The sequence below is a fragment of the Meleagris gallopavo genome, chromosome 7 (genome assembly GCF_905368555.1).
Source record: "Meleagris gallopavo chromosome 7, MGAL_WU_HG_1.1, whole genome shotgun sequence".
In the NCBI taxonomy this organism is placed as follows: domain Eukaryota; kingdom Metazoa; phylum Chordata; class Aves; order Galliformes; family Phasianidae; genus Meleagris; species Meleagris gallopavo.
Genome location: NC_139410.1, coordinates 13,047,972 through 13,061,944, shown reverse-complemented (window position 1 = coordinate 13,061,944; position 13,973 = coordinate 13,047,972). Strand labels below are relative to the sequence as shown.

At 44.1% G+C, this 13,973-nt stretch overlaps 1 protein-coding gene across 5 annotated transcripts in view; it reads left to right on the top strand.

The window, feature by feature from the left end:
- The first annotated feature begins 6,696 nt into the window (after window positions 1–6,696).
- The window catches only part of ABI2 (abl interactor 2), a 57,382-nt gene continuing 50,105 nt past the window's right edge, over window positions 6,697–13,973 (top strand). The window contains exon 1 of one of the 5 annotated variants that reach the window (XM_010713510.4): window positions 6,697–7,010. In XM_010713510.4, the coding sequence (XP_010711812.1) occupies window positions 6,894–7,010 (117 nt within the window). In that variant the 5' untranslated portion in view covers window positions 6,697–6,893. The remainder of the gene's footprint in view (window positions 7,011–13,973) is intronic. The other 4 variants (XM_085227711.1, XM_031554178.2, XM_010713515.4 and 1 more) reach the window with 4 other exon arrangements.

Here is a 13,973-nt window from a genome sequence, read left to right as displayed (position 1 = left end):
GAGGTTTGGTTGTGTAATACTGCTACCAGGCAGACATTTCAGTGGATGTACACTGGAGGAATGTGGCATCTTTTGGAGCTGTTGGGGCAGGAAATTATTAAAGAATAGTGAGATACTACATGAATGTGGGAGCAACCTTATGGAGTGAATTTGTACATGTCTCCTTGAAACCATACGCAGAATTAAGCCAAAACTAGTGTACTAGTGGAAGCAGGCAAACTGATTAGAGTTGGGGACTGGCTGGCATTTGCAAAACAGCCAGAAGAATTAATTTTTGGTTGTGTAGCACTGAGGCTGCTAGATAATTGAGGGGGATGCCATCCAAATGGCTGTGTGACCCCCTTTGGACAAGAAAGATGTGTTTGAAAATGGAGGGGACATGAGGATGTGCTCATTTCTCATGCAAGATGAGGTGGGAGGGAGACTACAGCTTGACTTGTAAAATAGAGCTTCTGGCACAGAGAAGCATTGCATGGGTGTTGAGGCTGTGGACCTGAGTAAGTAAGCTGTCAGATTATATTTAGCAGATATACACTGCAGAAAAGCGCAGAGAGAAGGAGGGGAACTAAAGCATAGCTGGGCTCCGTGGGTAGCGAGCACGCAGAGCAAGGAATGAGGCTATTTAGAGAATGAATTGCCTTGGTGCTTCTGATTCAAATAAATCTCTGTGTGAGGCCAGGGTTGTGCACAGACCTGTATGATGTCCCTGAACAGCAGAGCTCAGCTTTATTTATCCTTCAGTAATAGCTCAGCTACAGACGCTTAGGTGAAGGGTGACCAACCTGTGGCCTTTGAGCTGTTCACCCCTAGCCCCACAGGAGGGTTGTCTCCTGCAGCAATACCATCACCTGGATGTGGAAGCAGTAGGGGCTCTTGAAACCAGTGTTGCAGCTGCTGTACACCCCAGCTGCTCACAGTGCTAAAGAGACAAGTGTGGAAAAAATCAATATCTTTTTACTTGTATGAGACAGATTAAACCCTATATGCTGGTTGATGTGTAGTAGTTGGTTGTTTGGATCCTGTTTTGTATTCCAGGGTTACATTTTGTCCTGAATCTCTGCCTGCCCATGAGGTGATAGCCCCAATGCAGTAAGTTGGCCTGATGTGGGCTGCCAGAGGAAGGGAAGGTGTATTTTTCTTGGGTATGTCCATCATAAAATCATAAATAATGGAGCTTTCTCATGATTAGACTCCTGCTTTCATCATGGTCCCAGGATGTAGGATTGCATGCACATGATTTCAGAAATCTGCTCATACATAGGGAAGGAAAAGAGCTGCAAAGAGACAGCTTGTCTCATATGAGAAATCTGTGCCAGATGTGCAGTGACCCTATGCTACCTGAGAATCAGGTCACTGCTTTAACTATGAAGAGTGACCTTATGCTGATCTGCAAGTAGTTTGCAAATCACACCAGTGTAGGGTAGTGCTTTTAAGAGCTCTAGTGGAAGAGCTGGAGAAACATTTTTTTCATAGCTAGACAGGTAAGCTGATTTTGGTGGGGTGATCAGGTATCCACCAGTAAGGCTACATGCCCACAGAAACATTTATGTTTATGTTCTTTTCAAAGAGTTAAATCTGAGCTCCTGTGCAAGACAAGGTGGTGGAAAGAAGGAATGTCTTCTTGGGACCTCAAGTAAAAATGTTTTTAAGCCAACGTATAGATGTCAACTTTCATTGTGCAGTGTCCTTATCATCTGTGGGAAAGGAGATGGGTGGCAGTCTGCAGCCAGAGATAAGGACGAGGCGGAGGAGCTGTGTTTTGATCAGTGCCTTGTGGTTTGTGAAACAGTGAGTCCAATTTGGGAAAAGGAGCAAAAGTTAACGTGTCTGCAAGTATGATACTAAAAATAATAATAATAAAGAAAATCCCATAGCCCAGCAAATAGTAAACTAAGTAGAGCTGTGAAAATTATGTGGACAAAGTTGGAGTTCCAGGGTAATATGTAAAAATGGTAAGGTGGGGAGGAAAAGTTTGTAACTTACAGTTGTGGGAGTGGGTTTTTTTGTGTTTTTGTTGTTGAAGAGTGCAAGTGGTAAGGCTATTGTTGGAATAACTTGAGTATTTTACTTTTGACTGAGGTTTGCAATGCATCTGTCACACGATGTGCCTTGTTTTGCACTGCTATAAGCCAAAGCAGGCTGGCCAGAGGAGAGAGAATATCTAATTCTCCTGCATTTCGTATCTTCCCCGCATGCCCAGTTAGGAGCCCAAGTCCCACCAAATCAATGCCTGAACACTCAGAGACATTAGCAAGGACAGGATTTCATGCTGGTAGTCTTTAGTGGGAGATTCAAATGCAGAAAGCAGAAATGGGTCATCCTCTACCTTTGGCTCTGCCAGCTTACATGGGGGAAGAATTTGGCCCTTTGTGTTCAAAATGATTTAGATCTGAAATACTTGCTTTTCTGCTACAGCTCAGCCCTGTGGCGATGCATGCTCTCTGCATGACTTGCCACATAAAGGCACAGAGTCTAGGGTACAAAAAAAAAAAAAAAAAAAAACAGAAATCTAAAATGTAGATTCTTCCTAAGAGCATAAGAAGTTGCATCCCTGATATATTTATTGAGTCTTTATGAAGGAAGGAGTCAGAATAAATGTAAGAAGCAAAAAAAAAAAAAAAAAAAAAAAAAAAAAAGAAGAGAGATATGAGAACAAATTCTACTTGTGCGTCTGTTCCACATAGCTCTGGATCCATTTCGGAGAACCTGGAGAGTGGTGACCAAGTGTTTTCTTGTACAATGGAGAGGGGTTGGGCAGTGGTGGTCACCTGTGTGTCGCATGCCTCTCAGTTTTCCAGACATAATCATGTGTGTTAAAGCCCTTACTGGACTATTCTTTTCAACTATGTTTGTAGATAACTGTAATATTCAGTCCTTTGTTGTACACACATTCAGAAATGTCACTTGCAATAAGCATCATCCACAACCTGTCCCTGAGAGAGAGACAGAGAAGGAGATGGAGAGAGTGGGAGAGGGTGTGTATGTGACATGATATAGAATGAGCTGACAGTTACGCAGTACTGCATCCTGAGATGTGTGCTGTTACCATACAGTCTAAGGCACCTGTGGGTTCAGCAAGGACTGGAATGATCCCTGGTGCTGGCTGGGGAAGAGTGCAAAAAGGATAAAGATGGAGGTGCAGATTGATGGCAAACAGAAGCTGTGCAAAGAGGAGCTGCCTTCGCAGATAGTGAGAGTGCTTGACCAGATGTGTGATGGAAGCAGGAAGGATGGTTTCACAGATGTGGTTTATTATCCTTCCCATGCAAAGCAGTTATGCTCATTTCAGATACAACACACAGTTGTTTGTTGGCTCCTATGAATATAAAAAGCCCTACAAACTTTTTAAAGTGGTTTATGTGGTTAAAACATGATTACAAACAGGACAGGATCAAAAAAGCTCCAGGGACCAAGTTCCCGGAGTTATGTGAGTACCTAAGAATCTGAACTTTAATTAAAACCAGGAAGAAACTGAAACCTCAGAGAATGTTTCTAACTATTGTAGCCGAAGAGGAAACTTGCAAGTATGAGGAGAGCATAAGTAGGCCAGTAAGATCTGATTGAGTCTGTAGCAAGGCTGAAACAATAGCTGAGAGAGGATGATTTTGCATGCACTGCTGTGGAGCATTAACTGTGTAATCAGCCCTGTAGGGTCTATCTTCTCACTAGTCGTGTCAGATGGACCTGGGGAATGCCACAGGGGTCAGGACAGGGTGGAAAGGGACTGAAAATTGGCGTGGTATCTTTGAGAAGGAACACTAGCAAGAAAGAAAAACAAATTGGTACATTTTTTTCTTTCCCTCCTTCTCTGAGTGCTTTGTTCTTTGAACCTTGAAAGGGAACCTGATGATCACCTGTGCTTTGTGCTGGCTTGTCTTTGAGACCATTTGTTGCCTGTGTTCTTTTAAAGCTGAAATGTTAGGAAGAGATCATTATTTTTCCTCTTTAGCTTGACCTCTTCCTCCCTTGGAGAGTTTCTCCCCATGTACTGGCTCCATCCTTCTCACACAATGCTATGTTAAAATAACGTTCAAGAGAAAACTTGAATTCCTAGGGAAAGAAAGCTTGATTTTTAGAATGAGACAAGTCCTAGAACAGAAAGACAGAGTGTCTGCAACATGTCCTGTGCCTCTCCGGAGGTGCTGTGAGGCGGTGGATGTCAGTTACGCACTGCCTCTGTCCGTTTCTGAAATAGCGATGTTAGTGCTATGTTAGTGCAAACACTTCCATAAGATGTGAACTACCCCACGGTTAACTTGTGCTCTGTGAACAGTAGGTACTTTACCCAGCAGCAGTTTATCATGAGCCGAAAGGTTATCTGTGGTTACGATCTTGATTGCCCAGCAAATTACTGAATGCCTGCGGAATTGGAGGAGAATGTGCAGCTGCAGGGTGTGTGGGTTCTTCACTGTTTCACAGTAAGGGCTGGCAGCTGAGTGCTTAAGATGCCACAGGATCCCAACAGCATTTGTTGCAGACACTGGATGTATGAGCCTCATTCTGTACCAGGCCACCTTGAGGTTGTGGCATAGCCTGGAGTGTTGAATGTGCCATTGTTCCCTTTGGGTGCTCTTCATTTGAGGCTAGTAAAGATCTGCGTCCAGCCAGAGGCAGATGAATACTATCTAAATAGGCAGGATGGCACAACTATGTCTTTGTTGAGGGAGCAAAGGTACATACTTCAGCTACAGATTATTTTTTTCAGTCCCCCAGTTTTTGCTCTTTCCCCCATTTCTGCAGTAAATGCTACCTGCCAGCTAACAGGCATGGGCCTATTTAATATGGTCAGTACACATGACCATCTGTTTGGTGTCAGAGTGCTTTGGCCTTTGTGCAGCTGCAGATTGGCTTGGCTCCATACAGTGGTGCAGGGATTTGAGGCTTTTGTTTCTGCTGTTTACAAAACATGAAATCTGTTTTTTTTGTGAAGGAAAAACTGTTTGGAAATGAAGACGTCAAAAAGCTATAACAGAGCTCCTTACACAAATTAAGTGAAATCCTGCAGCATGATGTGTCAGAGGTCCGACCAGGTTTTCTGTCCAAAATGGGATTAGGGATTGTGCCATTCTATCTTCCGTATAGCATGTATAGCAAAGAAAATAGAAGAGACTTGATTGCAGTGCCTTTCCGTGGTGCCAAAAATAGTGGCCTCCAAGCTATCCCATTATTACTTCTCTCTAATTAAGAATTGGTAATTCAGACTGTGTTATGTAGGACACACACAGTGCCCAGCTGCGAGATTGCACATGACCAAATGATTTGCTTGTCTGGGCAAATTTTTGTGCACAGGCACTCCCTTGGGTGATGGGCAGAGGTAAAAATCTGATGTGTGTGAGGGAGCTTGGAGTAAACTAAATGCTTACTTTTCTTTTTCCTAGGGACTGTTTTCCCAGTGTGTTTAGGTGGAAAATACATTTGCTTCCCAGTCTTGAAGCTGTTGTACCAAGAGAAAATATTGCACAAAAGAATTTTTAAAAGTTGGAGAAGTTAACATGTAGAATACTGTAATTGGGGCTCAGAGAGTATAAAAACTTAAAATTAGTTTAGCACATCACTTGGCAGATGGGAAGTTGATTATGTAAATCTAGGAAAGTGGTAGTTGGATTTGGTTGGTCTAATTTAAACGCTGCTTCTAATCATTTTCAGTATGTGTACAGAGAATTATAGGATAACCATTATTCTGCCAAGAGGGCTCTTCATATTTAAATTTAAATCCACGAAAGAGTACCCTATTAAAATGTAAACATGCTGTGATAACAAGCAGCTAATTATGCGGGCAGGTTAGTCCAGCTGCACTGCTGGGCAGCTGTGCACATGTACTTCAAATGAGGCCTTTTCAAATGAGGCCTTTTCTCGTACCTTAGAAGTCACTGGCAGGGTCACTGTGGGGTCAGGAGGTGCCTGGGCTGCGATGGGAGCTCCCGTGAGTTCTGCTGATGCTGATCTGTGAGCAGATGGGCCCTCACATGTTTCTGGTGAAGCCAGGCCCCGACAGCACCAGGAGGAGCACAGCGATGGCAGCTCTCCCCTCCCCTCAGCCTGGTGCCTCCAACTGAACTGTAAACTCTGAGCAGCATCTTTGGAGAACCTTCCTCTTTGCATCTTGACAGCTTTCTCGTTTTGCCAAGAGGAAGATCATGCAGATTCATAGGGGAGCTGCCTAAATGACAGCTTGGTTTGATACCTGAGCAGTAAATGAAGGGAGAAGGGAAGCCTCAGCCTGGCCCCAGTGCCTGGGAGCGTGAGTGTGAGCAACCACTGGGGCTCGGCAGGCGGTGTGATGGTGGGCAGGAGGGAGATGGGGCCCGGTACCGATGGTGGAGGTGGCATACACCAGCGGGAGGCCATTTTTGCAGTTGTGAGCCCCGTGCTACCTAGCGTCACTTTGCAGGTTGACGTTGGTTGGCTTTTCTTCACCGTATCTCTCGAAAGGCGCGTTAACAATAAGCAGGAGGACCGACGCCTAGGCTTTATTCCTTAACTACAGCACAAACCGCAGATTTGCGTTTGGACGCGGAACTCCTGCTTTACAGACGCCGGGGTCAGGAGGCACGGGCTGCTGGAAGCGCGAGAGCGGCACTCGGCAGGCGCCCGGCCGGAGCTCCGACCCCCAGCCCGTCCTGCGGCCCCGGCCCCGCTCCTCCGGGCCGGAAGCGGGCGCGCGGGGACAGGAGGAGGGCGGCTGGGGGAGCGCGCGCATGCGCAGGAGCAGCCGCCGGCCGCGCCCCGCCCCCGGTGCGGAGGGGGTCTGGCGTGCTCCCTGCCCGCGGCGCGAGGCCGGGCCCGGCGGCGGGGAGCGGCGCGACGGAGCGGCGCGGCGGGAGGGCGTGAGGGAGGGCGGGCGTGCGGCGGACGGGCGGACGAGCGGACGGTCGGGGTGAGAGGATGTGAAGATGGCGGAGCTGCAAATGCTGCTGGAGGAGGAGATCCCGGGGGGGCGCCGGGCCCTGTTCGACAGCTACACGAACCTGGAGCGGGTGGCCGAGTACTGCGAGACCAACTACATCCAGGTGCGGTGGGGCGGGGCGGGGCGCCAACGGCCGCGCATAACGGTCGCCGTCCGCGCGGCGCGGTGCTGAGACGGCGGGCGGGCAGCCGAACGTCCTCCCCCGCTCGGCGCCGCAGCGGGCCCGGGGAGTCTGAGGGCGGGGGAGCGGGCGCTGAGGGAGCGGGCCGGGCCGCCTCGTGCCCCTCGGCCGCGGGCGGCTGCTAACGGCTGCGAGGCGACGCGACGAGTCCAGGAGATACCTCTGTGTGTACGTTCGGCGGCTGCTCTCCTTAGCGCTCGGCACGGCGACACGCGCTCGGGTCGCGATCGTGTGGCCGAATGGAAGAGCGTCCCCCAAAACAAAACGGGACGGCTATATCAGTAACGGCCGAGGGTCGTAACGTCGTGGATTTGCGGTGTCGGTGCTGAGCCGAGTGCGAGGGCTCCCGGCGATTGTGCCTTCCGTCCCCGAGAGCGCTCGTGTGGTGGCTGGGGGCGGGGGGAGCGGCCGTGCCTGGGTGGGCGAGACGAAGGGAAGAGTTGTGCGTGTGGGGAGCGCCGGCGGTGTGCCGGGCGGGCTGCTGGGGCACCGACCGAACCGCTAGTGAGACATCGCTGCGGATCTGGGGTCATTCACCAGACACAGGGATGCAATTAATAACGTTTCAGCGTGACTTAGCTTGACTTACGCTCTTTAGGAGAAACGCAGCAAAGTATTATTGTCATAAACGGACATACATGTGTTTAAATTTGTGCTGTTCTAAGAAGAAGGAAAGGGATCTTTTTCTGGAAGCGGAGCCGTGAAAGGCAGAACTGGGTAGGAAGAGGTGGATTTAGCTTGTTGTTTTGCTCTTCCCATGACCTTTTTCCGTTCTCTTCTTGTAAAACAAGGATTATAAAATCTGTATTGAACAGCTCCACTTTTATTGTTTCAGTAAAAACTGCAGAGCAAGGTTTCATAGTGTTTCATGCAGAAAATGAAAAGAGAGGGTTCTTCCCACAGCCGGCATACAGCCCATAAGGACAGCCTGAGCTGAGGGCAGCCAGCTGGTGAGGGAGAGCAGGGAGTGAGGCTTGGTTGGTCAACCCGCTGTGTTCTGGCTGCTGTGCAGCACACCGCGGTTGTTGGCAATTTGTCCGAGCATCGCTGCAACACAGAGCTGTAAGAGGGAGGTGAGAATAGACAGCAGAAATTGTGCTGTGGTGCTGACTGTGAGGTGCTGTATGGGATCACAGATTGGAAAAATAAAGATGTGGGGAGCAGAGGATCGTAGCCAAGTGATGGTGATGGGCATTGGCCTTTGGAGTTGGCAGAGAGACTGCAAGGTGACGTTGTTGCAGAGGAGTCCAACTTGAGGGATTTAGTGACATGAGCGTCCTTGTAACAAATGTGATGGAGAACTCACCCCTCATTCTCCATGCTGGAACTGCATAAACTCTTCATTGGGATAAATACCCAAAGCTGTTTTGTTTTGTTTTCCTTCTGCAAGAGTAGAAATAGGTAAATAGATACAACTAACATCACTGGGGATTTTGTTTCCAATAATAGTAATTCCAAAAATCAATATACCCAATTAAGTATAAATTATATATTTTTAAAAAGCTTGGATTTGGTGAAGATGTGCAGGTAATTGCTTGGAGATGCGTGGGAGAGTAATGTTCCAGAAAGTCAGAAAATCTTCCAGAAGATTGACTACTTCTACTGTAATCTTTTAATGTTCCATTGTTGACAGAAGGTTTTATCGTGGATATTCTTGAGGTCTCCTGGCAGGGGCTCAGTGTATGACTGAGATCTGAGTTTGATCTGCTGGATGATAGGCAGCGCAGCAATCAGGGCTTGCAGGAATTACATTGGCCTGTATTTGTCAGAAGACAAGCCCAGTTGGTGCTTTGAGGTTATTTTATTGTCAGGTACATAAATTGTTGCAAAAAGCAGAGGCGCTGGTCAATTTTTCAGAGAATTTGAAGTTCAGTGTTAAGATAGATGTGTTTTATCTCTGCCTCCATTAACAATGACATAGCAGCTTCAGAATAATGGAACAGGTAATCTCTTACATGCTGGGACTGATAGGTCATAGTCAGAGAGCTGTGACGGTCACAACTCATTTGATTTCTACTTATGAAGTGAAAAATGTTCCTTAAATGTTGGTGGTTTATTATACAAATCGTGATTGATACTTAGAGAGCTCAGTTACTTTAGCAACAGAAAATGTTAAATGAATTGTTATGGTTCTCTAAAGTCTGTGATACAGCAGCATATCAGAGCACATCGGCTTAAAATTTTGTGATTAGTCACTAGGAAATATAGCAAATATGTAGTAAACAGAACTGCAGCAGTGAAAAATGAAAAGCTGTTTGGATTAAAAAAAAAAAAAATTCATTCAATGTTTTTCAACAATGATTGTTCCTTTTAAATTTTCTCTCGGGGTAATCCTGACTCCCAGCTCCCCAGCCAGCCAGCTGCCTTGTGAGGTGATGTATTTATCAACAGGCACTATTCAGAAATAGGAAAATAATTTGCAAGAAGAAACCCTTAAAGAATGATTGTCACTGCATAGTACAACAGTTAGTTCAGTACCTTTTCTGTGATTATTTTACTTTAAATAAGAATATCAGTATATATTTTTGGAAAGTTTTAAGTGTAAGTGCACAAATCAGACAGTTCGATCTGCTTCTGTTACTATTAATATCAAATAACTTTGCTTACCAAGTAGCTCTTCTCATTACTGTAGAAATCGCAGTTACTTCTCTGTTGTACTTTTTAAAGAGGCAGTAAATACGCATTTTTGGTTTGGAAGAGATAATTTGTGGGATTTGATACAATGTTAATCATAGGTTAAATTGTATACTGTTTGTACTTTGTGTACCAATGCTGTATTCTGATACCGAGTTCTCAGTCTAAACTGCAACAAAGTAGTTCTATAAAATCTGATTATTTGATGCGCTTGTTGCTATAAAAACATGTTTACGGTCTGTATTGATTTATATGTCTTCCATGAAAAGCAGGAATGACTTCACTGGACAGTGCACTGTGCTTACAAGATTTTCATATTCCTGCATTACTTTTGATCGGGACTGTCATAAAGAAAGTATCTGGTTATGATGATGTAAATGACAAATACCCTTTTAAGCACTGATGTGACTTGCTTGGTATACCAGTGTAAGTTCCAGCACTGCATTGGTCTTTCCACTTTCTTTGAGCTTGTTCTGAGCAAGTCTATTTTGGGCTTATCTCTACCTTGTTTCTAATGATCATAATTCTCAAAAATGAAATCAGTTTTTCACTTAGTGCATTGAGCTTTCTAGAGTAATGGAATGCTTGTGTCTGAACTCACTGTTTTAAAGAATCAGAAAGAATTCCCAGATGGCTGTTTTTTGGCCACTGGATATCTAGCAGGGCCAGATTCAGGGTGGTGGGAAGGCCCAAGAACAAAACAGTATGCAGAGCTGGGTGAAAAGCTGTGCCCTGTCCAGCTTGCAGACGGTATGTGTGCTGTGTTCTCCAGATTCTTCAAACAGGAGCTGCATTTCTTAGTCTTTCAAGTTTTGTCTTCTGGAGAGGAAGAATGAACTTCCTGTTTCCCTCACTTATGGCTGTCAGGTTGCTGTGGATATTGAGTCTTGTACACAGAAATACCCTTCTCATAGTTGGAGGAGAAAAGCTAGGAAGAGTATTTTTATTCCTGTTCTGAAGCATTCCATCCTTCTAGTATTAGAACTACCTGCTTTCAGACCCTGCAGATAGCTGTATTTAAATAAACATAATGGTGAGAATTACCTGTTTCTCAGTAGTTTTATTATAGTCCATGGGTTGATTGGTTTTTGTTGTTTTCCACGTGCCTGTTAATTTTACCTGGTCTATTAAGCCAAACCAAGTCATTGTACCTTTAACAGCATCTTCTAGTGGGGTGAAAAAGAGAATGGAACATCCATTAGCACAGAAGTTGCAACTTCTGCTTCTATGAACTGTCAATACCTTATATACACAACAGAATGATCTTTGTTCTCTTTACTTGAGATACATATCACCTTAACAAAAAGGTAACTGTGCTGAAAGTATTAAAAAGTAACAGAAGAGCACTGTTTATGCATTTTAAAGTTGAATTTTCTTAAATAAAATTGTCAGGCAGTAGTTTGGCACACACTGTACCTTCCTGGATTGCAACTATATGAAATGGTTGCAGAAACTTCTACAGCATCTCTCTCTGCTCAAGGCTTATGGAGCACTTGCTGGTAAGCTGGTGAGTTTTGTGGGTTAATCAAAGCATAGGACCAACCCTCTGAGTTTTCTTCTGAGAGTCAGTGTAGCTGCTAACGTTGGTGAAGGATTTATGTCTCTACTTCCATCTGCTTTAACTGCACTGTGTTTTGCCAGGAAAGCAAATTTAATTCATTTAATAGAGTCACAAATTCAAACAGGGACTCAGAAAGAGTGGAATTGATTTTTTATTGAGTAGTTGTGGTAACAGGGTGAGCCATTTTATCAGTGGTAACAGGAGTTATAACAGTAACACTGCATGTAGACAAAGTACAACTTATGAATACACAAGTTGCCATTAAGAAGTAAGTCTTGTATCTTCATTAGTTACAAGTTGCATTTTTGTAGTTCCCTCCTATGGCTTGTTTTCTGATGGTAGTTATTGAATACCATTCAATAAGATTGAATAAGAATTGTAATTCAGAGTAACAGTCTCCTGCATCTTGCTGTTAATAAGTTTGCTGACACTTGTTTTCTACTGCTTGTGTTTGATTGGTGTTTGCAGCCATTAATCTTCGTGGCTTAGCACTGTAGTTTTTAAGGCAGGAAGTGGTGTACCACTGTGGTGATGTACAACAAGACCTCCAGTCAGTACTTGAACAAATGAAATCTTACCCACTTACATTCGGCACATTATTTCGTTGGAGAAGAAAACAGATGAGTTTTATGCCGTGCTTTGACAAAAAGAAAGTACATGCCAAACTTTCATGGCCTGTTTTAGTGGACTTTTTTTCCCCACAAATTCTGTTTTTATCTTTAACTATGCACCTGAAATTAACATACTGGTTAGTAAACAAAGTTCTGTAAGTTTTGTTCAGTACCTTTGTTCTGCATATAGTCAAAGCTGGTTTCGTGCCGAACTCATAAATAAAGCGTACGTTTTTTCCTTAAAAAGTGCTATAGGTAGTTGTGAATGTTGTCATTAGGATACTTTGTAATGTAGTTATGAACTTATTCCTTGAATTTTTGTGAACTCTGTGGAAGTTCTTGGAAATAACTTTTGGACTTTCTATCTGTTTTTGAGCTGGCTGCTAGTTTACTGAAGTTGATTTATACCGTAGGTCGCACCAGGTGTTTAAAGCTGTACATTTAGAAGATCAAACCGTGGCCATTAAATTGCTGTTTCAACAGATTTTAGGGAAGCCTGAGATGGTTTTATTTGAAGATGCTAATTTCAGTCTGCGTGCCATGATTATCAAAATGCTTTGAGTTTGTTCCTTTCAATTTTCAAGCTGATATTTACATAAATACGTAAGCTTCAGAAGTACTATTTCCTGTACTGTGAATTACTGTTCTTTTGTATCTGTATACCATCTGTCATATTATGTTGGAATTATGTTGGAAAAAAACAATAAGCAAGCTGATGGTCCTCTTCTTTTTTATGTGCTTTTTGGAAGAAAACTGTTAGGCAACTTACTGGAAAGTTGATACAATCCATTAGATATTACATTACTAGATGCTATTTTCTGTTCTTTGTTTTGGGCAATCTTTTTGGTAAAGTATTAGGGTAAACCTTGCAAAAATTTGTGTGAGGTTTTGTATTTTGATATTAGTGTAAATATATTCACTGTATACAGTGAAGAGGAAAGTGGTTTCAATTGGCATTTCAGAGTTGAAGAAGTCCTTCAGTCCTTACTACCTAGAATGAAGTAAATTTTGCTTCAGAGTGACTTAGGAGAGAGAAGTTTGGGAAATGTATTTACTTGCTTGTCGGTGTTGGATTCCAAGTTTCCCTGATGGAATTGAGGGTTTGAGGCCGACTGCCCCTGTCTGTCCAGCAGTGGAGGGCAGATAGCAGTTCTCTCACGGCTCAGTGTATTGACAGCTGGTGGCGGCTCTGCATTTTGTACTGGGGGCAGGAATACTAAGAGGCTGAGGTTTATGAAGGCCTGCCGAAGGCTTGTCCAGTTCTGAAATGTTGGGATTAAATAGGCTGTCTGTTGGATCATCGTGAAAACTGAGTAGCTGGGGCTGAACCTGTTAAACTTGAAAGGATCGTGACAGATAGCCTTTGTGTGTGACTTTTGAAAGCAGAATGAGGGCTTGTCCTTGTGTACCAACTGTGTGATAGAGCAATCTCAGTCTTCTTGAGGTACTGAATTTGTATTCTCGAGTCCATTTCCGAAGAGAAAACTTTAGTCTTTTTCCCCAGCAAAGTATGCAAAGCCATTTACTAGTGAGCAGCTTACTGTTAATTCAAAGCACACTAGTTTGTTTTGATTTGACTGAAGAACTTTCAAATATTGCGTGTTTACTGAATGTACTGTGCCAATTCTCAAAATGACTTTGGAGTGTGTCCTTTCAATGCTGTAAGTCTGAGAGGTAGTGGATATTGCCATCTTGGCAGTTTGTGCAGGTTTTTGTAACTAGGTGCTAAGTTTGTGTGTTAGTATGAGAAGTGGAGAGGTTTGTCCTTTGCCTGAGCAGAAAAGCCGTAGGCCTCTGCATCTTGTGTGAAAGGTAAGTATGTGAAATATCCCTAACTGAATAGCTCCCTTCAATCATTTAATGGACATGTATCTGTCTGGAGAATGAGTTGAGGGGGGACATGAGTGCAAAGTGCTTAGCCAAAAATACCTGTTATATAACATATTACTAAAGATATCGTGCCATTATGGAAATTGTACAGTGTTGGTAGTTGTAAATATATCTAAAACGCGAAGTGGTTAAAGCAAAAACCAACCTCTTATTCCCCACGCTGGTAGCAGCAAAACAGGAGACTGAGGT